Genomic DNA, 27,482 nt, shown 5'->3' with positions numbered 1-27,482 from the left:
TCATTGGGGTTGCAAAGCTATACTTCTGAAACAAGAAGGAAAACTACTCTGTTTGTATCTCACTGCACTGGACCTTACAATATTCGGTACTCACGCACCAAACGGGGAGATTCCTGCGTTTCACCCCCCCAATGAAGTTGTAAGAAGAACCCTGTGACTGAGGAGGATTTGGGGGAATAGGTTACCCACTTTGGACTGAGAAGGAGGGGATTTGAAGCCACTGCTAGCATGCTGAAAAAGTCACTGAGCATCCTGGCAGCCAAAACCTGTACTGGAAAGTGAGTATCATTTCAAAGTTCATGTAATCATTCGGTTGGATGACAAATGTGTATTTTTGCATTTATATGAAAAAACCTTTGTACTGCTGTGGGAATTGTATGAGTTTTTACTCGGTAAGGATAAAGGTTTTCAGTTTATATTTTTGAGCCCCTCCTATATACAGGTTTAATGTTTGTTTTAAATTTTTGTTTTAAAAATGCCATTGACAATGATGGGAAAATGTATGTCATCTTGTCCCTAACACAAACTATTAACAATAAAGAGAATTTAATGTATGTTTTGACACCGTTTGTTTTACATCAGAATTACGTCACCTAATCATAGCGATAACGAATTCCCTCCTCGATGTTGTAAGATGATAAGATACAGTATCGATATAGACTACATAATGTACATGTACAAGTAAATACACATACAATACTGTATGCATTAAATGAATAATCAACTTTTCTTTTTTTAGCAGCAGAGTAGTGTGAAGTATGAACTGTATAAGGAACTGTTGAAATGGCATGACAGTTTCGTTTATGACAGTTGTGGAGGTGTGAAGATAATATCTCAGCAGTTTTCACAGACTCATGGCCCCTCACCACCAAAAGATAGCATTTAGGTCAGGTAGACATAGTGAAATGTACTCCTTGCTAATATATCTAGTCAGTCTAGTGTATAGGAGGCTTCATTCTTATTTCTTATTGCTGTATTTGTGTGACTATTCTGGACTCATCATGGTATAGTCTAAAAATAAAGGTATACTGTGTCCATCTGCAGCAAAGATTGCATGCTCAACCAAAGAGCAGTGGCAATACATCTGCGCAATTCTGTGATAATACATGAGTTGCACTAGTTTGTCCCTCTGATATGGGAAGAACTCATGCAACTAAGTACAGACATTTTTTTATAGTAGTGCCATGGGCATTGTGTAAAGAAGCATACCAATTACAATTGACTCTTAATGGAATTCCTGGTACGTGGAGGTGGACGTAACTGGTATATTGAACAGTATATAGTACAGTATGTAATACAATAGTAGTCCAATTATATTCTACTAAAACCTCTGTTTTAGTTGACATACGCATGCAAAACCTCCCGTGTTCAGTATGGCAATGTTGAGAAATAGAGAAATGCTCCTTTGTCGTCGGTACAGGAGAAGTTGAAAGTGATAGAAGGGCATAAATAAGGGAACTATAGCTTCTTGTTCAAAGATGCTGGGGGTGTATTTCTCCCCCAGGGGGGTTTCAAAATGTCAGATGTCATTAGAAAAATCAACAGCACCTTTGGATGTGCTGCAGATCAGATCATATGACCTGCCAGTTAACTGGGCTGGGTAATTTCCGTTACAGCTTGTGCCGTATTTGGCATTTCACATTTCTGCTTCTCTCCGTTTTGAATATTTACAAAGAATGTACAAACTGCAAAAAGGAAAAAAGAGACACTAAATAACAAAATTACATGAAATAGAAAACTGTAACAAATTGTAATTAAAATATAAATATAAAAAATGTCACCCTCATAATAACAGATGGCTTGCAGGGCTTCACATTAACTTTTTGAGTACATTTTCCATTCACTTGTCCGGAACACGAGCACACGCAAATACAAACTAACTGTAAGTTGGTTTTACATGTTTGAATATTAGATGAATATTCTCAGTTTACAAGTTAATAGCTCTAGGTCTAGAATGTCTGTGATCTTACATACATTTTATGTATTCCAAATACATAGACCTCGTTTGCATTTAAACTGCGTGTGCACTGCAGTCACCCAATAATTCATTCCTAAGAGTTGGAGTCGTTTTGGGGACTAGTTTCACATTCATTTAAAAGTCCTGGCAGAAAACATGTACCAGTAGCCTATTTAGAAAGTACATTTTCTCTGGCGAGGGGCCCGGAATAAGGAACGAACAGGAAGCAGGAACGAACATATCAAAACTTCCTTTAGTTAGCACAAATGTATGAGGCACACAAAATAGGTGGTGTGATCAATTACCCCACACCAATCGCAACACACTTGTCAATTGTGTGCCCCGTACATTTGTGCTTCCCAAACATCGACTGTTCCCAAAGGAAGTTTTCATATCTTTAGTTCAGCTTTTCCTCATGGAAAAGTGGCAATATTTGATTTAGCACACGTTTTCTGCCAGAAATTATGCCAGACAATAATGCTAGACAATATTGTTGGCTGCTAGGAATGTCACAGAAAAAGTGAAACCATCAAATGTAAATGTACAGTAGACATGGACAATAATTGAAACCAGTGACAAAAATATTGTGTCAACATTTTTCCCTGACAGATCCAGCAACAATATTTAACATAACATGATCACAACATACTAACATGAAATAACATGACTTGATCTCCTGTAGGTCACAAGATGCCACTGACCTTCTTCATGAGGACCTGGTTATGGTGAGAGATGTTTATGTCAGATAGTTTTGCATTCATGATAGTTAAATGGCCCTAAGCCATAGTGCTAAGAATAAGATCCAGTATGAATTTAATTTAATGTGGAAAAATGGACACGATCATTAATTGTCTTTACTCTTTACGCTCTTGCAGTTAAATTATTACTGATATGGTTAAGGGTTCATGGGTCCCAATCCTGCCCTCATGGCATTGTAAGATGTTTGGATGCAAGAATGCGCAAAATGGCATAGCATAGTTTGTGTAATAAATGTGGTTTTACTGTATGTTCCTATTGTGTTCCTATACTGTTAGCTAACATATACACTAGCATCTTTCTGTTAGTACTCCATTATCAAGCCATGCATTCATTCACACACACACACACACACACACACACACACACACACACACACACACACACACACACACACACACACACACACACACACCCATTCACACATACACTTGTCTTCCATGGATTCCAGGTGGAGCAGCGGGTGGAGCCAGCCAAGAAAGCAGCTCAGATCATTCACAAGAAGCTGCAATGCTGCCTGCACGGTCACCAGGGGCTAGATACTGACAAACGCATGGTGAGATTCAACAGCTAATTACGTTTTCTGATTATTTTTTATTTAATTTTTTATGATCTGCTGGACAACAAATTTCAACATGAAGTTGATAAGATTCACAGCTTCTGTAAATTTGCCATGCTTCTCTCTTTCTTCTTGCCAGCAGAGGGTCTGTGATTGTCTTTAGGTAGTGTCAGCAGGATCTTTTGTGATGGTCCAGTGAGGCAGGTAGTGTGGAGCAGATGTAGTTTCTCATCAGCTTCTCAAAGCATTTGCTGACTATTGGGGTTGGAGCAACAGGACTCCAGTCAGTCAAACATGTCACCTTGGATTTCTTGGCATTCTGGAGCATTTTGGCCAGCCTACACACCTCCAGGAGCATGCGTGAAAAAATATTAGAAGAACAGTAATTTCAGTAGCTGTAGATTCAGACAATCACATGATGTTTGTAACCCTGAGAGTGAGAGCAGACATATCAGTTTATGAGCAATTAGTTGGTTTCTTAAAAGTAATTAAACCAACTCTAACGTCATTTTCTCTGTGTCCGTCCCTCTCTCTTTCACTCTGTTCACAGAAAAAGCTCCCCCTCATGATGCTGTCTACCAGCATGGCAGAAAGCCTCAATAACTTTGATGTACTGTCCTCTATCAGGTGACAGTTTTGTTCTATTTTCCATCCATCCATGTTTGATAGATAAATATCCATCCTGACAGTGTGTGTGTGTGTGTGTGTGTGTGTGTGTGTGTGTGTGTGTGTGTGTGTGTGTGTGTGTGTGCGCGTGTGCGTGTGTGTGTGACAGACATGTGTTGGAGGTGTGTTGTGTCACAGAGCAGAAACTGGCGACCGTGCAGGGAGACTTTGAGTTGAAAGTGGAGAAGGACGTTTTAGAGCCCCTCAACAAACTCTGTGAGGTAACTAATGAAAACTGCTTGTAAATCCCATTCGGTCCAAAATGGATGGTCCTGGTAAAGTCTTTACCAGTGGTTCTCTGGGGACCCATGTCTGCTATAGTTTTCCACCTGGTACAGTACCTGTCTTGTTTTGTTGCTCCTCCAGCATGGTGGCTGGATGACAAACACTCTGTGACAAGGCCTATACAGATAGTAATTACTGTCCTTTTATTTATTTACTTTTTTCCATTCTAGGAAGATTTACCTGATATTATCAGGAATAGGAAGCAGTTTGCCAAACAACTTACAGACTGGCAAAATGCATCTCAGAGGTGGGTAATGCTTTTTACATGGACTAATTAAGCAAATTATGAGCTCTTTCTCTATTCGAACTCCCACGTTGAGAAAATTGTACACCTGTGTGTGTGTGTGTGTGTGTGTGTGTGTGTGTGTGTGTGTGTGTGTGTGTGTGTGTGTGTGTGTGTGTGGCTAGGTGTCAGGGTAGCACTGCCTGTCAGGCAAAGCAAGATGGACTGAGAGAGGATGCAGAAGAGGCCCGCAGGAAGTTGGACAACATCAAGGTTCATAGTACACTTATGGACTGCGTTCTCTTCACATACAGTACATACACTACAGCATTTGAATCCAACAAGTACTCTGCTGGTGTTTTGATAGATAAACTACACTGTAAATTAACACTCTGAACCATGTGTCTTTAGGACCAGTACTCTGCTGATCTATATCACTTTGCTACGAAAGAAGATGACTATGCTAACTACTTCATTCGTGTGAGTTGTAAATATTCTCTATATGTTGTAATCTTCTTAGTTTTATGCCTTGCTGGATGTAAATTATTACATTTTACATTTCTTTTCGTTTGTGGTATATGGCTCTGGTTGTCATGCATACAACAAATTTATCTCACACTTTTGTATCATTCCCTATTGTAGCTTTTGGAGCTGCAGGCCGAATATCACAAGAACTCCCATGATGTCCTCCATCTCCACATCTCAGAGATAAAAGAGAACAGCAGCAACAAAGGTCCTTCAAAATGTCATGGACATGGATTCATAATTTAATAAACAAATAACTAATAAACTAAACAAAACTAAAATATTATATTTTGAGGAAGGACCCCATTACAAATTACTAGTGTAATGTATGTATGCATAGTAGTAGTAATAATAAATAAATGAATATGAATTATAATAATAATAGCGTCTGAATGTGCATCTTTTAACAGATCCCCAGAGCTGCGTGTCTGACAGGAAGGTGTTTGGTGTACCATTACTGTCTCATCTGTCTCAAAGCGGCACAGAGATTGCTGTACCCATCCACGAGTGTGTTCAAATGCTGCTGAAAACAGGCATGAGGGAAGAGGTTGGTTATACATTAGCAACAATTATGTAGGTTTCTCTGCATAAATACACTCATATGTTAGTTGAAAACGCAGGCCGTTTCTAGCATTTACCTATGGTTCCTAATCTATAGGTGAAAGTATGAAGGAAAAGAAGAGGTCCAAAGTGTGGACTAGTTTCATACCTCAGAGATTTGCACTGTCAAAGTGTTTGCAGACTTTGGTGCATATGCTAATAGATAGAATGCCTGCAGCAGTGAGGAATCAGTCACACATGAGCTCTGCAGCTGTGCTGAGGCGTCTTTGATATAAAAACGTTAGTAAACAACGTACATTTTGGGAAAGTGAAAAACAGGCCTCGTTATTTGGTGCATATGGTCAATGGCCGATGCCCGTGTGCAAATACAGATCAATTGCTCAGCCACTGAGGAGAAGGGGGCAATCCCGTTGTGAGGAAAGTTTTTGAGGACAGCCATCTCTTGAATTAGTAGTTTGATATGAAGGGAGGTGGTATATTTTGTTCAAGAACAGTTGGCAAGTAAAGACAAGACAAGACAAAGACAAGGAATCTTAGCTTAGGAATAGGCTTTGTAAATAAGTCAGTTTATTCCTCCCCACACACATTTGTGTGTTGTATCCTACTGACTCACCTGCCAGTGAGGAGCCCCCACTGGGAGGATATAGAGTCTTCGTCCTACTCCTCCCTGCGGCCCGTAGGAATAGGCCTACATGCAGTGATTGAATACAGTAGATGTTTGACAAAGCCGGTAGATTCAAACCACCACAGTGGATTCGAGCCCACAGGCACTTTACCACTGTGCCACCTGAACACCTACTTGAACATGAACTTGAGCCACATTCATTATCTCCCCATTCAATAGACTAGCCGTTTATCTCCTCAATGTCACATATTTTCCTCATACTTAAGTATCCTTTGTTTCCCACCCTGCTTCTTCCATCTCAGGGTCTATTCCGCCTGGCGGCAGCAGCCTCAGTGGTGAAGAAGCTGAAGGCAAGTCTGAATGGAGGAACGGTTGACCACAGTGAGTTCTGCATGGAACCTCATGCAGTTGCAGGTGAGAGAGAGGGAGATAGTAGGAAAGAGGGGTAGAACACATGCATCACTAAGGGAGGGAATGGTTTAAGGTTCAAGTTTAGCTAATGTCACTTTGTAAATCCTGTAGCGTTTATTGCGACTGTAGGTCGAATACCCAGCTATTCATACTGATGCCTCTCTCACATTATGTGTTTCCAGGAGTTTTGAAGTGTTACCTGAGAGAACTTCCTGAACCTCTGATGACCTTTGACCTTTACAAAGAATGGTTCAAAGCCGCAGGGTGAATATTATGAATGCCTTCAGTTTTGCTAACTTTTTGTTTGGTAAACGTTCAGCCATGTGTATATGTTGTTGTGTATGTTTAAGGGTTAAGCGCCACCCCCGAGATAAACAAGATAAATCGAGATTTGTTTTATTGGGAATAATACGGGGGGAAAAAATAGAATTAGCATTGCTTAGCATTTTTAGCTAACGACTGATCACGTCCACGTAAAACGGCCATCCTCGCGTGCATGCACGCACGCCATCTTTATTTTCATTATGGCTCATAATTTGCTCAAAATGCGATATTTGGGGCTTGATTAGAGATTAATTTGACTGAGATATGCCAAAAACTATATTCGCCCGGACAATCCACCTCCATTGCTCTGCTCTGAGACGGCCGACTTTCAGTTCCGGTTCAAACTGAACATCCGCTAGCTTTTTCCGCTGCTCGCTCAAAAACGTCTGGCACTTTTGAGCTATACCGACCCCTAAAGTATTGGCGTCTAAGAGCATTTATTTGTTTTCATTTCAGAGAAAAAGAGCTGACAGACAAATTGGAGCAATTCAGAGTGCTGCTGAAGAAGCTGCCAGCTGAGAACTATAATAATCTACGGTATTTCATTTGTCTAGCACTCTCACACCATGCAGGTGCAAAACCTGGGTCCTGATTTTAACCTATTGATTTAATTTGTATTTGATGTCTTATACTTTGTGTTAAATGCCTTAATTGCTGCAAACTTCCCTTTAATGTCCCGTTTGTGACAAATTGAGTACTGAAACCTGACCCCGCTCTCCCATCAGGTACCTGGTCCAGTTCTTGTCTCTGCTGTCTGAGCAGCAGTCTGTAAATAGGATGACTCCCAGTAACATTGCCATCGTCCTGGGACCCAACCTGCTCTGGCCACTCACTGAAGAGTGAGTAGATACTGTCTACTTACTGTTCTTGTCTCTCCATGTCAGGATTCCTGATGTAATGTAACAAATGGTTATGGTTGAGTATTATATGCCACCAAAAAAATTAAAATGTATTTGCAATTTCTGACTCCAAGCATCAGATGAGTCAACATTTGGCACACATTCCATGTACATTGGCCAATATGTCAATCAGTCCTGGACTCATGGTGGTTGTTTTTCCATGCCTGTGTGGCTCTGGACTCGGTCTCACTGCAAGGGAATTCCATCCTTCTGTTGTTACTCCATCATAGCAGCACATTCTTTATAAGTAACCATTGTCCTCTGTCTTTCTTTCCTGACCTGTTGCACACACACACACACACACACACACACACACACACACACACACACACACACACACACACACACACACACACACACACACACACACACACATACACACACACACACACAACACACACACACACACACACACACACACACACACACACACACACACACACACACACACACACACACACACACACACACACACACACACACACTCTCTCTCTCTCTCTCTCTCTACCAACTAACCAACTCTAATTCTCTCTCCCAGGGAGATATCTTTGTCTGACATGGCATCTGCCTCATCAGTTCAGGTGGTTACAGTGATGGAACCTCTCATTCAGCACTGTAACAGTCTGTTCCCTGAAGGTACTACACACATCAGCTTTGACATTTAAAAGACCACCGCACGGCAACAAGCAGCACAGCATATATATATATATATATATACATAAACTAGTAGATTTACTAGATTAGGAAATAAACTTTTCTTACAGGCAAAAGTGTCAAGATTGTATTTTACACTGGGTCCTTACAGATATATATGTTGCTCTTATCAGTTAATGGTTAATAACCGTTAACAAGTTTCGATTAGCAGTTATTTTTTATAACTTTTTGTGCACCAGAGAATGAGACATACCTGGAAAGCTACACTGTCTGATACAGAATTCATCAGACAGTGTAGTACTTTATTATAGTAGTGTGCCTCACTGCCTCCTGGTGGAGATTAGTTGGTTAGTGCTGACCTAGTTGCAATGTCTCAGGTTTAATTCCAGTCAGAGCCATGTGTTGCATGTCTTTTTCCTCTCTAAAGACAAATTAAGCAGTAAACAATCAATAACAATCCCTAAGATTCAAATATTTATTTAGGTATGCACATGTGCTCTCTTGCGTTTGGGTGAACATGAAAGTTGATCCATGAAGTTTTCAAAGGCATGTTGATGAGTAAACAATACACATGGCCCGACTACTTCAAGAGACTTGCAACAAAAACAACCATATCAGTTCCCAGATCAGCCACATTAAAAGCAGCCAACAATAAGGCCTAAAATATAGGTCCCATTTTAGATATATGAAGATGCTTCACTTTCTCCTGTGATCATAATGTGTCAGATAATTGGGGGAGGGTGAATCTTTGTTTCATCTTATCATTTTCAGAGGTGTCCTTTGAGATTCCAGAACTTCCAGAGAGCCTGATCTTGTTCCAGCCTGTGACGGTCAGCGAGTCCCCAATCCCTGAGAATACTAAAGTGAGGACCTCCTCTTCTTCCTCAACTTCTTCTTGCTCCTCCCATCATCTTCCTCTCTCCAAGACTTCCTCAACTTCTTCTTGCTCCTCCCATCATCTTCCTCTCTCCAAGACTAACAGGTAACTAGCTTGTAAGGCTAGGTTTATTCTTATGTTCCATAATGTATTACCTTTTTTAGTAAAACTACAATTCACTGTACATTTATTGAATAGTCAAAGTTGTGACTGACACTGACCCATTTTCAACCGTATCTTCATATCATTAGTCCTCACTAATGCTCGAAGCACCATTTCCATCTACCTACTTACTCTGTTTCTCAAAGGTGGGATATGGACAGTTCAGAAACCATCATCAATGTTGATTCCAAGCTAATAGAAAATATTGCCTTTCTCGTACTGGATACTTAAAGAGAAGCCATTATTCTATTATCAATAAACAATGTATGTAAATCAAAGGGGCCAAATCTCACCTTTGAAACACGGGTAGACAGAAATAGCCTAGTGCCATCTTATAGTGAGGAGTGCATGAGGACTAAGCTCATGATGCTATGTAGTGTATTGATATTTGTCTGAATAGTTATCTATTGCTGTTGTGATCTCTGAGAATGTAAAAATGTACCCTTACCCTTTACACAAATGAACACCATTAGCAGCCAGATATCTAATTTGAACTATTTCATGTTTCTAATGTCTCTCCTCTCAGCACCACCTCTCAGGACAGCATGGGATTCTTCCTTGTGAAGTCGTCTGGTTCTATGAGTCGTAGTGGAGTCACCACATGGGACAACTCAGCATCTGACCCAGCTGTACCAACCTCTCCCAACCAAACAGCCACCAACCCATCCTTGCAGCCTCTCCCCAGTGCCCCCCTGGTTTCGAACCCTTCTACCAATGCCAGCAACACTGCGGCTCAAACCCCGAACCCAGCTCCCAGAGCAGCATTAGGTTCGACCCGGAAGTTGAGCTTGGACCTGAGTCAGCTGGGGCCCATTTCTGAGGCACCAGTGAACATCAGTAGGCCTATGCCCCTCAAACGTAGGTTGATACTATATTGAGTTCTGATAATCTATAATTACCATTTATGTTCTTTTATCCTATTCTATTATCCTAACCGTGGCCCCTTTGTTCATTCTGCCTGTCCTTCTGTCCTTTTTCTCTATCCATTTATCTCCTCTTGACCAATTGCCTATATGTGCATAACTTTTATTTAGCAGATTTGAACAGGAAACACATTTAAAGGTATTGTGTTCCCTGTTCAAACCTGCTGCTAAACCTATCAAACACAGCTATGGGAAAATTATCACTCAACAAGAAACGGTATGCCACCTTCTGGAAACTATGACTACAGTTATGCACAGAGCCGATTATTTGCACATGTGCAGGACCTATGGGTGCTGGGTTAATTAATCGGCAGGTGTTTCAAATTGTCTAATTACATGTGCTCTCCTCTTTATAGTAGAACACTCTAACTCAGAAAGTAACCTCGCCTCACCAGGCTTTCCACCACCTCGGAGGAAAGCCTGGTCTCTGTTTCAAAAGTCTGTATGATCCGGGCGGGTCATGTTGTAGTATTGTTTTGTAGTCGACAGACAGGAACAACAGGCGTCAACTTTATTGAGGGAAAAGGAAGGTTCCTTCCTTCTCCCTCAATAAAAGCTCTGTAGCTGTAGCTTTTATTGAGAAAAAAGGAAGGAACCTTCCTTTTCCCTCAATAAAGTTGACGCCTGTTGTTCCTGTCTGTCGACTACAAAACAATACTACAACATGATGTAAGGATATCATCCGCTCCTGCCCGGATCATATACCGAAATGAAATGGTGCCCAGGCTACTCAGAAAGAGAGCTCATTCAATGGTGCAAAGATATAAATACTTTGATTTAAAGTATAATTAGGAAAGGTTGTGTTGGGTGTGGCAAACACCCACAAGCATCTGGGGCTTATGCCATTGTGTGGCCATTCTCATGCTTTTTGTCCTCAGTGGGTACGTATCTTGTAATGGTTTGGTTTGAAGCTGATTGAACTTGTTTATTCATATTTGGGCTGATGGGATCTGTAGTGTCAGTTGCAGTCTCAAGTCTGCACATAGTTTGAATGCCATTTTATCATTATAATTCTTCATTCATTCTATCATTCTAATCTGTATCTGAATTTGTATCTTTACAAAGCAGGCTTTGTTCATATTTCAAAGAGGATAGACTTACTCTTTTCTCTACAACACAAACTCAACACTTATATTCTCTCACAATCAAAGTATTGCTTTCTCAGACTATGCATACATGGAGGAAAATAGAAAAAAAAACATTACCGTGTTCAAACAACTAGGAAATGCAAAGGAAACAGGAAGTGCCACAATATGACCTTTACTGACGCAAGTGTCATCAATCAAACTGTTGTCACTTCCTAACTGCTAAATTATTTTAGTAATGGTTATTTTTGAGCGGTGCAGCCGCTCCAACGCAGAGCGGTCTGTGTCTGTCTGTCTGTGTGTATGTTTTCGTCATAGACGAAATTAGTAATTTCCTCGTAGACGAAATCAAGTCGACGAAATCAACACTGGATCACATCACCACTTTTCAACCTATTTTCTTATAATTGGTCTTCACTAATGTTCATGATAAAATTTTAATAAATTTCCTACTCGCTGTGTCTCAGGGCTGTGGGTCTTCCAGTGACATCATCGTTAGGCCGATTTTTTTCCCATTGTGAGACGATGGCATTGGCATCCATTATCACATTAAAAATTTTCAAGAATAGAAAGCCTGTAGTTTCTATTAGCTTGGATTCCCCTTTGATGATGTCACTGGAAGACGGGTTTCTGAACTGCCCACAGCCCTCCTCTGAGACATAGATGAGGACCAATTATATGAGGATAGGTTGAAAAGTGGTTTAACAATCTTAGCACAGTGTAGTGTAAATCCCTTTAAATTGTTTTTAATCAAAACATTGATTTCTTCGTCCTCCACAGCGAGCAGATCCTTCTCCCAATACAAACGTCCGGTCCAGCCCGGTGATCAGGTTCTGGTGCAAAGACCCAGAGTGCCTGTACCTCCCAAGCCCCAGGTCCCTCCTCCACCTCACACCACTGCAGCCCAGAAGGCAGACACCAAAACCAAGGGGGAGGCCTCAGCCGGGCCTCCACTGCCTCCACCTCCAGTCCGCAGGAATCCTCCCATCAGAAAGCCTGGCGTCAGACCTCCAGCCCCCCCGCCTCCACTTCCTCCACCTCCAGTGCCCAAACAGGTACCATCTGTTGTGCAGTGAGAGACATAAACTCTACTTACGTACAATTATGGGCTCGGACATTTTCACCACCGGCAGTAATTTATTGATTCTTGTTGGGCGCTAAAAGTATTTAGGGGGACTGTTTTCAACTTTATATTTTGGGGTTCATTTTACGCAGAATTTAATTGCGTTCATTTGGTGTCCCTTGTTTAAATTAGACATTTATCAGATGGCTGAAATCCGTCTGGTTAATAAGCTATTTAAGAAACTTAAAAAGCCCTGAAGCTGGTTTCAGGTTTGTGTAACCAATCATAAACATTGAACATTGCAAATTGGTGTAAAAAAAAACTATTGCTAATTAAAAATTTCTTTATTGTAAATTCATATCATTATACAACAATATCATTGGTATTGACTGCAGCATATTGTATGTAATTTTGTACTGCTTGTGCTCTTGAGTACACTTTTTTAAGGGCCGGGCTACACTGGGGACGGAAACGGTACACTGCCACTATTATCAATGTAGCAGGTTGTGTGTAAGCTCCGCGCATTAATCTATTTTTTTATGCAAGTGCTCTATTTTTCCACGTGTCCTCTGCGGTTATGCAGCCCTTCGCCTCGCCCTCAGAGGAAAAAAACAGTAAATACGGAACTCCCCGCGGGACGGACGAATTGTCGATGCAGCCACCTAGTTGCGTACGGTTCCATTCCGTCCCCAGTGTAGCCCCCCGTAAGGAGGTCAGTCACTTCACTTAGTTGTATCAAAGGAAATATATGAAAAAAGCAACATGGCATTCAAACTTCATGGGTTATCTATATAAAAAATACATCCAAAATACATGGACAGTCATATGGTCCGAGATTGAATTATACAAATTGTTACTTGTCATGTCTCCTTTGCCGGCAATTTACATTTGTACTTTGTACATTGTACATTTGTACTTCATATTAATATAAACATATTTCAATGGTGGATGTTAGTTACAGTCTTACTTCAACAAAATGCATTCTGAGATTCCAGATCCCACATTTATTCTTAATCTTTGCTTTTTCTTTATTATAGTTTCTGCGAAAGCAGCTTTTGAGCTTAATACGATAGTCTCTTTATCGTATTAAAAGGCCCACTCTAAATCTTTACTCCCATACCTCTCTCATGTAACAAGTGTTGATTTTCTTTGTCTGTAGTGTATTCCTGAGTGATAACAAGCGGTGAGATTTTGAAGTGACACTGAAAGGCCGAGACAATTTGAGCGACCCTTTCGTTTGCCCGCGATTTCCTGTCTGAGCTTCAAATAGTCACAGGAAGTTGTGTTTTTCGGAGTCTTTTTGCCTTGCCTGGGAGAGGAAGTCGATGCAGAGTGTAAATGATGAGCGAGTGATGGGTTTCATAACTTCTGTGTGGAGTGATGTTATTGGTGTCCTGCGTGGGACTCTTTGCGTCTGATCACTTTCACTATCCTGTCACTTCCCGTGCCTCACATCTCCACATCCTCTGCCTCATTCCACCAGCTTTGGAACATGCAGCGACTATTGTATATTCCATGTACTCATTTACATACATTCAACAATAATTAAAAAAAGTCTTTGGAAGCTGGATTATATAAGACAGAGTGCCTCCATGGAATAGTATTGACATCAAGACCTGATGGTTTTCACGGTAAGCTTCCTATACGGAGCCAGCCTCAATTGCTGCAGAATGACTTGGGTGGAATTAATTCACACAACATATAGGCCTAAGCAAATTTGGCTGTAAAACAGCTCGGGTTCAGCTCTCGGTTCAGACTTTGATTTCCTCTTCATCATCCACATAATTGTAGGACATCTTCTTCGTCATCTCGTTCATAATCACCACCTCTGAATCCATCCTGTTCTGCCCCTTTGAGAGTCCTCCGACCCCGTGAAACCTCTCGCTCACCATGGCCTTGCCCATCCTCTCTCTACCGGGGGAGCCCATGACTATGTCGGGGACCGGTCCTTGAAGAGGGTGACCCCCTCCGTTAATGTCCACCATCTTCCCCACCTCCTCCTCCTCCTCCCACTCTGCCCCGTACGGGCTCTTTCTGCTGCCGCAGTCCTCCCTGAGCAGCGAGTCCACGTAGGAGATGGTGGCAGAGTCCATCTCAGAACCCTCATTGGTGAGCCCGCACGCCGACCCCGCCTCCTCCACTTCCCAGGCGTGGCAGGCCCCGTCCGACTGGCCGTCAGTGCTGTCAATCAGGCCGAACACCTCGCTCATGAGGGAGGGTCCGAGGTCGAAGGTGAAGGTAAAGGTGTCCAGGGAGGTGAGCGAGGGCAGGGAGTCGGAGTGTGCTGTCATGCTGGCGGTGACGTGTTCAGAGGTCACCATCGGAGTGGAGTAGGTAGACAAGATGGCGTCTGTCAGTGACCCGCGGTGGACATCCGGAGAACAGGAGGTGGAGACGGAGATGGACGGCTGCTGGCGCTCCGAGCGGGAGAGACGCGGCAGAGTGACAAAACCAGACTCCAGACCTGAGGAGAGCAGGGATACAACGTAAAATATGCAGCATAGTATACGGCATACGGTTTTAATTTCACTTTTTCATGTCACGTTGTAACCTAATTGACTTTAATTAGCCCATGAGATATTGATTCATAGTGGTGGAATCTATTCGTCATTTGCCTGGGTCCCCGGACCCCACTTTGAAAACCACTGGTATACATTATGAAATAATATAGCCTAATAGTAAGATTACCGTAGATAGATTAGCTTGAATTCCAATGACCCTTGCTGCGTGTCACTCCCCGTCTCTCTCTCTCTCCCCATTTCCTGCCTATCTACTGTATACTATCAATGAAGCAAAAATCACACCCGTGTGAAGTGAGGGGCGCTCTTATCATCATACGTCATCATACACCATCTCATTCTGGCCAATCACAGTTTGCGTCCTCGCTTTTGTCTTCAATATTTGTTTACACAGACCCTCTGGGTCTGGACATAGAAGGGGCTAGTGCCACTCATGAACAAAACCCCAAAATATCTTCATATAAAAATATATTAAAAGTAGGATCTTGATAGAAATGTAACATGATTATTAAATTAATGATTTCAGAGTTCAGACTCACAGTTTTATACTTGTAATTCTTGATACAGAGAGAGTGCATCATTGCATTGCATTCCTTGCACTATCCAAGGCATTCCAGCAGAGGACAGCATAAAGCTATTATGCTCTGGAACAACCATTCCATTTAGATAACACATAATGGGGAAATCGAGGAGAAAAATATGGATGTGGGGATCTGATTCAGGAAGGAGAGAGAAATTAGCCTGATTAGTTTTTTGTTGTACGATGGAGCATGAATTAAGTCACTGGTTCTCAATGTGGGGTCCCCACCAAACACTATTGCGGTTGTGAGCTTGTAGATCTGCTATTTATTTATTTAAAGTTGACAAATCTTCTCTGATGGGGGTCCCTGGCACAAAATCTTTTCAGATGGGGGTCCGGGGCTATAAATACATGAAACCATTAAGCCATATGTAATGGGGTTTTGAGATGTGAGGCTGTGAACTCCTGAGTCCTCTCATTCTATCTGTGGCATGTATATTCATTCTTACTTACTACTGCCCTCATGGCCCTGTAGATGCCTGCCACAGAATGTTTGTAAAGTGGTTACCAATGGTTTCAGGCAGCATGCCGCCATGTAGGACAAGTGAAGATTAAAAGAGAGATTTAACTGTTGAGGAAGAAACAGATGCTGAAATGTTACTTCAAACCATTCCTGCTCCTCATGTCTGGTACCCACTCTCCAAACATTCTTCTGACAAGCTAAATCGTTATTTATCCAAAAAACGTTGTCAGTTATTTATTTAGTTTAGCCTCATTAGAGGGTCAAGGCAATAGATAAGACATGTATTATGCCAGTGGGTCAGAGAGTCAATTAACTTTATCGCTGTAAAAGTAAGCTGTGTCAGGGTGCCCGCTGGCCAAGTGGTCCAGGCGCATGCCACATATAGGCTTTGGCCTGACAGCTCGTTGTGTGTATGAGTCCCGTTCATGACGACCTTTGCTGTGTGTCTCTCCCCTTCCCTCTCTCCCTTTTTCCTGTCCATGTTCACTTGATGCTATCAATAAAAGCAAAAAAAGTTAGCAAAAGTAATCGTAATGTTACACACTCTTAAACAACACAACAATAAGCATAAACAGAGACAGTACAGACAGACACAGCCATAACGAATGTCCGATTTGTACGGTTTGGTATGTATGGTTTCTTCGTTTAAATGTATTTAACAACTATGTAAATCAGCCATGAACACGTTCGCACACACACTTGCGCGCGTGTGCACAGTGCACACACACACACACACACACACACACACACACGCCGGTCAGTCTCTCACACATAGTGTGGTTCTGTCTGTCTGGACGTGTCTCTGTTATCCCAGGGTGTTTGACGGAGTGTGAGTGGTGCTGATTCTGAGCCAAGGCGATTCATAAGGACAGCTGAGGTTACCTCTGTCTACAGTAAATCACTGATGAAGGCCAGCCAGCAGCATGTGGGTTGCTTAGTCATTCGCCTAAATAACTGGCTATCTCAGGAGTCAGGATGCTCTCACAGGGTGCAAGATAAAGAGCAATGATGTGTTATATTACATATACTGAGCCATATAAAGTCATGCTCAATGTTAAACTCAAGTATGAAGCCAGTTGAGATTGCGCACATGCTGTGTAGATCAGTGCTCCTCAAAGTGGCGTCCAGCGAAATTAGTGTAATTTTAAATAAGTAGCATGTGCCATCTTTGCATCTGTGGATTTAAGTGTGTGTGTGTGTGTGTTTGTGTGTGTGTGTGTGTGTGTGTGTGTGTGTGTGTGTGTGTGTGTGTGTGTACACCTACCATAAGAGCACCTGCTCTCCCCCACTGACGAGCTGGGTGAGTTGGGGAATAGCACTTTGGCAGTGGGACTCCCATTAGGCAAGTCCACGTCCAGTCTCGGGAGGGAGATGGCATTCTTGATGATGGGGGAGACGGGAGGGGGCGGCGGGGACAGATCCTTGGCCGCCGCCCTTGGACTGCTGTCCGAGGTCTTCCTCACGTGACGGAGCGTCCGCGAGAAGAACGCCCCGATCTTGTTCTCGGGCGCGACGGAGTTAGAATCCGCGTCTCCGTTCCCATTGGCCGCGCCGCCATGGTTGCTGAGGAAGGACGTGTCCCCGAACACGTCTCCGCCGCGGCCTACGTGCATCGTGTGTCGGAAGTCGCCCAGAGGAGGGCTGATCATGTCCACGGTGAGATCGGCTTTGAAGCGCCGCTTGCTGGGAGAGTGGGTGACCAGGCCTTTCAGCCCCGACAGCTTTCCCTGAAGGTTCATAGTCACGACGGGTGGAAAGATCTGAGAAAGTGTCTATAGGCTATCTCTTAAAAATCTGCCTCTCTCCTGTGAGGTACATACATTGTATGAAGCTTGTCTGTTTTTGCTTTTTATTTTCAGTCCATGTAGTCCTTTGACGTTTCAATGGCCTCACAGAGGTTTTGTCTCCAAATTATGGACCTAAAAACATGTACCACAGAACATGTCCAAGATCCAAGTTCGCGAAACCACAATTTCAAGAGTCTGTAAGTTCATGTAGTTCACTCCAGCAACTACTTCAGTTCGAAGTACTGTGCTGCTATCATGTGCAGGCTGATTTCAATCCCACTTTTTGTAGTTTGCCATTACTCATAGCCAGCTGAATTAAGCGAAGATAAAGTACAGAAGGCAATGCAGCTCCGTTTTCCAGGAAGATCGCTGGGTAGTTTGAAATGTGGTCAGAGAGCCTGGTTCGCCCCAGTTGTTTCGGGCTTTGGCGTTGTCGACATCAACTCAGAAATAGGTCCAAGTCCAGCTGCAAACAGTTCTGTGGTCGCTCCCTGGAACCATCTATTGAAACGGGGAAATGTATATTATTTATCTTAAAATGTTGACAGGGATGGTATTTACTTTTAAGGGATATTCAGTCAAATTATGCTGTGATTGTTCTATGACAGTGCTTTGTCCTTGAGGCCTGAGGAAGATTAGCCTCAGTGAGATAGCCTGACAAGTGACATTACTCTATGTTCAAGATTTTAGTTATAAAGTAACCTAACCATGTTTTGTATTTTTTCGGAGAAAGGTTAGGTCTGTCTGTCTGCTGGTTCTCAAACAATTCTACGTACCAAAATCCATTGGACTGGAACCATCTAAATTTAGAGTACACTAGCTCCCCTGTCACTGTACTCTGGAGCAACAAACTTATGTCTGCTTCATGTCTTATTAAATAAGGGTGGATTCTCAGGGTATTTTCTGTCTCCACTACTTTTTCCAGCGTCTGGCTATGATATGAGGGCTGCTTAAAGTTGGTTTCCCATTTCGCGGAAAGGTTTTTATCAGGGTTTAAAAGCAGGCCGGAGACATTCATTCAACAAGCGCAGACTGTGTTTACAAACACACAAAGTATGCTTAGTGAGATAAAAAAAAGAACAAAAGGTACATGTGTATTTTTAGCCACAAAACTAAGTGTAATGATAAGAAAAGTCCATTCGCCAGTCTTTATTTCCACCAATCTGCTACTACCCTGGGAGTCGACGACAAAGGACAAATAATGAGCCTTTCTCCTTTGTTATTCTTCAGGAGGAGAGTAATGGATATCCTGGTCTGAAATATTTTGATAGCATAATGGCACCCCTGATGAGAACCTCTTGTTCTCTTTAAAACATTTCCAGTGACTAACGGCTAACTGTCGGTAGGCCTCCCACGCAACGCACAGAGAGCCTGATCCGGCTTCATTAATGACCTAGTAGTCCTACTGTGGTCTGTTAGACGGAGGTTGCGTCAGAACTAAGGCAGCCCCTTCTAATTTAATGTTGACCACAGTCCCAGACCTCTGCTCTCTTTCTGCCTGTCTTCCACTGGATGTCTGGCTGAATTTTTAAGCACGAGCAGCTGGGAGGTAGAGTCTGGGAGGAAACACACCTCATACACTGAGGAGAGCCATATCGGACAGCTCTGGGGTCTCGTATAGTGAGGTGTGATATTGAAGCTGAGATGGTGTTTGGCCTGAAGGGATCAAACCCGAGTTGTCATAAAACCCACACAGTGTCCTGCAAACCCCCAAAGCTAAAAACAACAGTCTCAGAAAACAATACTTGAACGCTAACCTCCTTTTACTAGATAGTGGAGGGTTCTTTAAAATGTACGGTTATGTATTAATGTGTAAATGTACATTTACATGGAAACGTCACAGCAGCACTGAGGTGCAATATGAAAAGTGTTTATTTTTTCCCAATTCCGTGTGAGAGCGTTTCTTTTGTTTTACTTTGTAGTGTTTTTCGCTAAGCGGCGAAGCGCCTTCGCAACTTTTTTGGATGTGCATGTCCTTCCTCAAGTTTTTTGCTTAAATGCAAATTCCAGTCATGTGCTATGACCTTTAAAACACACACGGTATAGTTATTGCCGAAAGTCTCAGACACCACCATAAAGTTCACGATGTCAATAGTCTGTCTGACAGTAACGAGAACAAACAGGAAATGTCTCATGTGATGGTGTAGTGCTTAAGATCCCAATCTCATGGACCCACATGTATCCTCCACTGGCCTGAGATCAAGACCCTTCTCTCCTTCACCTCCGCTATGCTCTCTCTTAAAGCTCTACAAATTCCAGTCTCAATAGAAAGGGGAAAAAAGAAAGACAAGGGGGAAAGCACCAGACTGCATGTCATCTTTTTGTATTCTTTTTAAAGGGATTGAAATCTGGGAACATGAAAAGCATGGTGATGTCCAGACATCACAGGGCTCTTCATCTCCGCCAGATATAACACACCACCAGCTGGAATCACACCGATGCACAATTACACAGTATTTTGTCCTGTAATTGTTGGGAAAGGAAGCCTGTCTGTCCGACAGCATCGAGTGACTGGACATGACGAGAGATGGCTCAATTTAATTGATAAGCAACAGCAGCGTAAGCTAAACATACACAGTGCCAGTGGGAGCCATTAATTACGTACCTCAAAGATCTAACAGAAGGTCATGGTGATTTGTCTGTCTCTAATTCAGTTGCAGTTGGCAAACCTTTGACCACAACTCAAAGGAGGGCTGAGGTGGAGGGGTTGAGGGTGGGGTCCGCCCCACGACTGTCTTGTGGCCTGTTGCTCCTGGGCAACCAGTTTTATTCCAGACTCCTTGAGCCAAAGCGTTGCTTCATCCGCACAATAATGTCCTAACCCGAACCTTCTTAATCGTCTTCTTCTCTTCTCCCCCAACCTGGTCCTCTGTGATCAGAGCCACTTCTCCCCCAACCTGCTCCTCTGTGATCAGAGCCACTTCTCCCCCAACCTGGTCCTCTGTGATCAGAGCCACAGAGACAATCCTGAAGCGTGCACCCCAGGCAGCATCAGATGGAGACGGGTGCTGTAAAGACCCTCCTTTAAACCATTGAAAAGGTCATACATTGAACTTATTGTAATCCCACCGACTGTCTGCTGGTCTCCTGGTGAGATGGAGAAAAGATAAGGGGGCCACCTCTCCAACAGGGAGCGATGGGGCGTACCCTGGATTATCCCCCCTTAATCCTTCAAGGCCTCCAGTGCTTTTTAGTACTTGAGTCTCTGGGGTGGGGGGGACGTGGTTGATGTACCCCTTCCTGGGTGGGTGGGTCTTGGCTGATGGTGGGATGGTAATGGATCTTCAGGACTCGCTGATTTCTGTCTGCAAAAAGACATTGAGAGATAACATTATATGATGGGATGTATTTTTAAAGCAGATGTTTAAGGGATTACTGCTTTATTAAACAGTTCGTTGGAGAGATACCAAGAAGTAGTAGATGTCACTTAGATGACATAATGTCCTTGTCCATGCTGTGTCCATAGTAACTATTCAGGCCTTGAGACTTGACTTACACCAAAAGATTGTTCTGGTACGGAGGAGTGGATTTGGAAATGGAGTAAAGGAAGTGTAGGGGATAGGACAGGAATCTTTTGAAGAAGACTCTGAAAATTAAAGTAGAGATAAGTGAAGAGACTTAGGGAAGGTCAGACGAGTGAGAGATGGATGGGAACACGATGGTAGTACCACCACTGCCGGTCACTCACTCTCTGTCTCTCTCTCCATTTCTCAGCCTTCATGCCGTCTGTCTCCGTAATCTAAAGAGATGCTAAGGAGGAGAGTGCATGGCCCTGGGGCGATTTGTTTGTGTGTGTAAGAGTGAGCTGTCAGGCCTCCTCCTCACTGCTTTATGTCAGATAAAAGGGAGTGAAAGAGAGTGTGATGATGGGATTTCTTGTAGAAAGGGATAGGGAGAGAGGGAGTGTACGAGGAACATGTTTTAATTTTAGAAAAGATGAGAGATGTTAAATGGTATGAGGAACACACAGTGAATATAAAGGTCAGATGGGGTTAGAAAGATGGTACAAAACAGAACAAGGTGGGAGAATTGTGATATGCTGATGGTTTGGTGGTTCTAGCTGCCACTTTTGGACTCTGGGTAGGATGAAATACATAGAGAGAGTGGGAGAGGTTTCAGACAATGACAGATCCAGAAAAAATGCAGGGAGATGAAACAAGACAGGATGAAGAAGTTACAATTTGCATCTTAGTGGCGGTGAATTTAGCAACTGAGATTTGAGCAGAATATTAGGTTAAGCTTTGACTTCAACTCAAGATCACAGGATACTCGAAGCAATTCAGATTTCCGACTGCCCTTTTTTGAGCTACTCAGCATTCAAGAGGTTTTGGGACATTCCTGCATCGCAGACCTGCCCAGTAGTTTCCAGTCAGTACTATGCACAGTATTTGGTTGAGGTATAGTGGATGTTGCTGGACGTGAACCTGAGTGACCACAGGCTAATGGGAGCGGTCTGTGCGTGCGTGCGCCCGTGAATATGTATCTGTATTTCTGTACGTACTGTGTGTGTGTGTGTGTGTGTGTGTGTGTGTGTGTGTGTGTGTGTGTGTGTGTGTGTGTGTGTGTGTGTGTGTGTGTGTGTGTGTGTGTGTGTGTGTGTGTGTGTGTGTGTGTGTGTGTGTGTGTGTGTGTGTGTGTGTGTGTGTGTGTTGTGTGCTGTGTGCGTAATATCAGTGGAGCTTCTCCCTCGATTACGACCTTCAAACATCCTCTTCCCAACCTCAGACATGATTAGAAACACATTTGCTTGCACGCACTCACGCCCGTCGCACGCACGCCCGTCGCACACACACACACACACACACACACACACACACACACACAGTAAACACGCAGTAAACAGACACAGACGTGTGTACATAATGTACACACAAATGTTGTCAAACACACACTTCCATACACACTCTTACACACACACACACACACACACACACACACACACACACCTACTGCTACATTCCTGCATATCTCTATTTTCTATTAGCAATGACTGCAACATAGTACAATGTTTACTTTGTAGAAGTTCTGTTTTCACTTGTTTAAAGTCTACAAGTGGACTTTGTTTGTCATTCTTCTAATCAGTGGTCATCCTGCTCTCTCTCTCTCTCTCTCTCTCTCTCTCTCTCTCTCTCTCTGACTCCCATTCCTCCAGTATCCTCTCGTCCTTCACTCACTAACCACGCTAACCAGGTGAACAAACATACAAGATAAGGCCACATTTTTTGGACTCACCCCTTTGACTTTCAATTACGTTCCTGCTTTTTTTCCCTTTTATCCTTCACTCCACTCTGTTTTGGTCCAAGGAAAACATAGCAACACTTAACCGGATGCCAAGAAAAGATTTTCATGCTTCAACAAATGCCCATACAGTCCACTCTCCCATGCAGGCTGGTCTCCTTCCTGACTCTGAAGAAACCAGAAGTCCTCATCGAGCCCCTTTGTTAATTACTCTAACACACATTCTTGTGCAAGGACTAATTTCCACTGACACCAATAATTTCCAAAACCTCTCACCCTAACCTCTACATGCCTAACCTAGCCTTAACCTTACCATAACTCTAGCCCCCTTCAAAATGTTCTATCCTTGACATTTTTGGTTCTCACCACAAACATAGCAGTAGGCTACACGCACACACACATACACATGCACGCACGCACGCATTCCCTCCCACTGAGTCCCACACCATTTGCCAAATGACAGTGGACAGCGCAATAAGAAGGAGGCGGGCTGCAGGAAGTGAGCCATGACCATTTTGGTGACTGCATGTATGTGACAGAAAATTATGTAGCACTTCTCTATAATAACAACACCTTGTGTGGCACAAACACCCCGCCACTTGACTACACGCACACGCACACGCACACGCACACACACACACACACACACACACACACACACACACACACACACAGTACACGCACACTCTCAACAACCAGAGGAGGGAACCCTGCGGGGTTAAAGCAAACACAGTAGCGGGAGTCAGAGCTCACACCTCTGCAGGCTGCGTCAATGACACCAAAAGGCCATGGAGGTCTCCCTGTGAGGAATGTAGGGGTACAGGTAGAAAGAGGGACGAAGATGTCTCTCTCTCTTGATCTATCTATCTATCTATCTATCTATCTATCTATCTATCTATCTCTCTCTTCACTTACTTGTCTTACTTTCCATGACCTCATCAACTGATCCCAAACATATACCATGTAATTACTTACAATTTAACGAGAGGGAAGGTATAATGAACATCCAATACACATGTTACACACATGTGGTTAAGTAAATAATAGGCAGACAAAAAATGCTAATAAGGCAAGGGTAATTTAATAACATGTTATTCATTTATTTATATGTTTTGCCTCATCAGAACACCTGAAGAGCCACTTTTGGTCCTCCTAGCCCACTTGTTGAGAAACATGTATAGTAGAAGGATAATCTTTACAAAACACAAACCAGAAACATTTATGGAAAAAGACATGTGAAAGTAACATATGTGTTACATAATTAGGCAGATTGCATTGTTGGGAACACAGTGCTTATTGACTAGCCTATTGAGTGCCATGTCATTATTACTCGACCCATTGGCCCTTGGTGAACATCAAACAAGACTATCACTTGTCCATTATAGTGGACTTGATAATTAGACTGATTAGGCTAACAATGTGTCCGTGCGCGGGTGGGACTGTGTGTAATATTTATTTGGCATGTTGGCTACTGTCATCGAGTCTCAAATTCAATGAAACCCCAAAGGTCGTCTTCAGTATATATTGACATACTGTTTAATTACTATAGGGTATTTTTGTGGGGAAAATAGTATAGCCTATAATGATATTGATATATCATATATTGCTTAGCAGATTGAATTTCAAGCCAGAGAGTAGGAAAGACCGTCACAACACTTGTTCCACAAAATTGCTCATCAGAAGCACACACACAGAAGCACACATCAGAAGCACACACATACCGGTAGCTTTATGCAAGTCGTGTCATACACTATAGCCTTTTCCAATGCAGCATAATGCCTTAATCTCAAAAAGTTATTATTATTATAATTATTGTTATTATTATTATTATTAGTTATCATGAGTCAGATATTTGCTTTAATTTATTAGCTTATTTCAACAGGAAAACTTGGAATAAACCCTTAAGGAATTACAAAACAATAAGGAATATGAAATAGGCAACAACAAAAAAAGCTAAAGCAAAATATAAAATCTATATAGAAAACAAATTATTTAAGATAAAATAAACATAGCCTACCATTTCCCGCTTGACTTAAGTCTGCAGTCCAATCACAAATCCGACAAGGAAATCTAGCTATGTCGAAAAAAAACAAAGTCTATTGTTCGTTAATGGCTAAATGAGTGTCCCCGTTCAGCGCCGGGCTGTCCCGCTCAATGCGCTCTGACCAGTGGTCTGGTCTCAGTCTCACTGGTCTGCACTCTGAGCTCCTCCATACGGAGGATGGGGAAAGGGGCGGGGCTACACACCAACGCTTGGGAGGGGGAGCGCTCAGTATCCACATACCTGGACAGTGTGGACAGTGGACTGGATGCTTATTACTTAGCATAACTTACAGACAGACACAAAGACAACTGAGAGTAAAAATTAAGTATAATGTTTTTAATAATATTTTTTTTAACCAAGCCTATTTTTTTTTATCCTTGGCTACACCTAAAGCCCAAACCACACCAGTTGCAACTACAAACTAGTCCTTGCAACAAAACAGTTTTAAGGTCAACCCTGCACACCAATGCAACTCCTTGCAATTGTGGATAATGGTTGCAAGTAGTTTGCATATGTTCATTGGTGCAATTTGGGCCATATGTTGCCTAATTGAATAGCCTGGTGCCTCTGCCTAATCAATCAATCAATCAATCAATCAATCCACACATGAATTACAGTTGAAAATTGAATGTACATTAAAAATCCAAAGGTTTTTGCATTTATGTAAATTATAAAGTAATGGAAACATCACCTAAATGTAATGTCACTTATACTCACTTCATACTCTCATGTCACCAATAGTGCAGCCAGCACTTCAAACAAACAAATAAATTGGAGCCTTATAGCAACCGCAGTGGGAATGAAAAAAGAGTATAAGTCAAGAAGCAAAAACCAAGCCTTAAAATAAAATACTGAGTTGCAATATCAGAAATATCTGCACCGGATCTCTGAATGAGTGAACAAATATACGTATGCACATGTATATGTATGCACAGTGCATATGAATGAACGAGTAAGTTGCCCTAAAGGGCGAGTTCGCGTGCACGCATCCGCCTGGGTGACGGCAATCTGCTTGGCGAGCGCTGGCGCTTTGGCATGGGGGGTCACATCAACATATGGAAAGAATTCTGTACTGGCCATATATGGAGTGTGTCTTCAGTGTACAGGGTTTGATGAGGTCAGATCAACATTAAATGTTAAAACAGGCCAGTATATGGAGTCTAAGGGTGGCAGTGGGGGCAGTGTCTTGAGTATAGGGTTTGATGAGGGTTGAGGGCCTAGGTCGGGCCGGGCCTTAATTTTCGGGCATATTGAGAACTCTAGTTGGCTGCCGGGTGCGGCTGTACTATTAACTTTGGGGCGGGCCCATCTAGAGTTTGAATGCACACCTAGGTATCAGTTAAAAGGGAGAAATCGAAGAAGAAGGACGGGTGGGGAGGGAATGGAATGTCAGAACATGTTAGCTCCATATATGGAGATCTAAGGGTTTGAGGTTTGAGATCAGATGTAGCGTTGCTGGCCGGCTCCATATATGCAGAATTGCAGATCTACGGTGATGATTCTGTCTTCTCCATGTATGGCTATCCAGGGTTTGATGAGGTCATTGTCGTAATCTTCATATATGTGACCTATCACAGGCGTGATGTCACAAGGCGTAATGGACAGACAAGTTGTGACAACCATATATGGAGGCACGTGATGTCACGAGGCGTAATGGACTGACAACCATATATGGAGGCGTGACCTGACGGACGGACGGACAGGTTTTGCAAGTTTTCATAGTAATCTGCGACCTGTGGTCGCAATAATAGGCTGTCTGTGTACAATACGATTGTATTAATTGGCACAAGTGTCTCTTTTCCTGTACAGTATGGCAGCCGCATTAATGAATGGCTGCTGAAACTATACAAGAGCAATACAAGGATATCAGAGTCATCACACTTGATGATTCATAATCATGTGTGTCTTGGCAAGGTGGGTGTTGGCATGTATGTCGGCATCTTCTTGATCACTCATCAAACTGTCTGGGCTCTCCATGCGCTGTCCCTTTCTTTTGTTTTGGTTTCTTCTGAAGTTCTGCATCTGAACTGGTTGTGTAATTGCAAAAACAAAAGCTGAAAGTACAGCCTTATTGCTACGTACTGCTTGTCAAGTACTCTACCTCCTGGAATTAGATACTTCTTTGGGCCTTGACATCACATGCTGCTCCACGTCTTTGTCTCTCTTGTAGCTTGATGGAGTTTTAGTGGTCATATCGGTCAAAGACCATAGCAACAAAGACCATATTGCAGCACAAGAGATTTTCCCCCTCTCCCGATAGCAGAGAAGATTAATTTATGAACACGTGTCATGAGGT

General features: G+C 42.7%; 2 protein-coding genes across 3 annotated transcripts; one reads left to right on the top strand and one right to left on the bottom strand.

Moving 5' to 3' along the window:
* The first annotated feature begins 5 nt into the window (after nt 1-5).
* sh3bp1 (SH3-domain binding protein 1) lies at nt 6-27,482 on the top strand. The gene is made up of 19 exons (XM_080789772.1): nt 6-278; nt 2,640-2,682; nt 3,165-3,269; nt 3,823-3,899; nt 4,048-4,159; nt 4,394-4,470; nt 4,632-4,719; nt 4,858-4,926; nt 5,089-5,179; nt 5,382-5,518; nt 6,460-6,571; nt 6,751-6,832; nt 7,349-7,429; nt 7,618-7,731; nt 8,330-8,427; nt 9,217-9,427; nt 10,011-10,342; nt 12,273-12,547; nt 27,357-27,482. Exons 1-19 carry the CDS (start codon nt 229-231, stop codon nt 27,444-27,446), a joined length of 2,244 nt encoding a protein of 747 aa, XP_080645898.1. The 5' UTR covers nt 6-228; the 3' UTR covers nt 27,447-27,482.
* On the bottom strand, nt 12,881-25,310 carry cdc42ep1a (CDC42 effector protein (Rho GTPase binding) 1a). 2 transcript variants are annotated; one of them, XM_080789774.1, is made up of 5 exons: nt 25,160-25,310; nt 20,838-21,209; nt 20,510-20,801; nt 17,382-18,405; nt 12,881-15,019 (listed from the first exon to the last, which is right to left on the bottom strand). In XM_080789774.1, the coding sequence occupies exons 4-5, from the start codon at nt 17,854-17,856 to the stop codon at nt 14,307-14,309; spliced, it is 1,188 nt and encodes a 395-aa protein (XP_080645900.1). In that variant the 5' UTR covers nt 17,857-18,405; nt 20,510-20,801; nt 20,838-21,209; nt 25,160-25,310; the 3' UTR covers nt 12,881-14,306. The 2 variants fall into 2 exon arrangements, with proteins under 2 accessions (XP_080645900.1, XP_080645899.1); XM_080789773.1 differs by having other exon boundaries at nt 20,510-21,209.

The sequence above is a fragment of the Protomyctophum bolini genome (assembly GCF_963924005.1).
Source record: "Protomyctophum bolini genome assembly, chromosome: 18".
Classification (NCBI taxonomy): Eukaryota; Metazoa; Chordata; class Actinopteri; order Myctophiformes; family Myctophidae; genus Protomyctophum; species Protomyctophum bolini.
The sequence above is the reverse complement of the archived record's forward strand: the minus strand, read 5'-3'. Positions and strand labels throughout refer to the sequence as shown.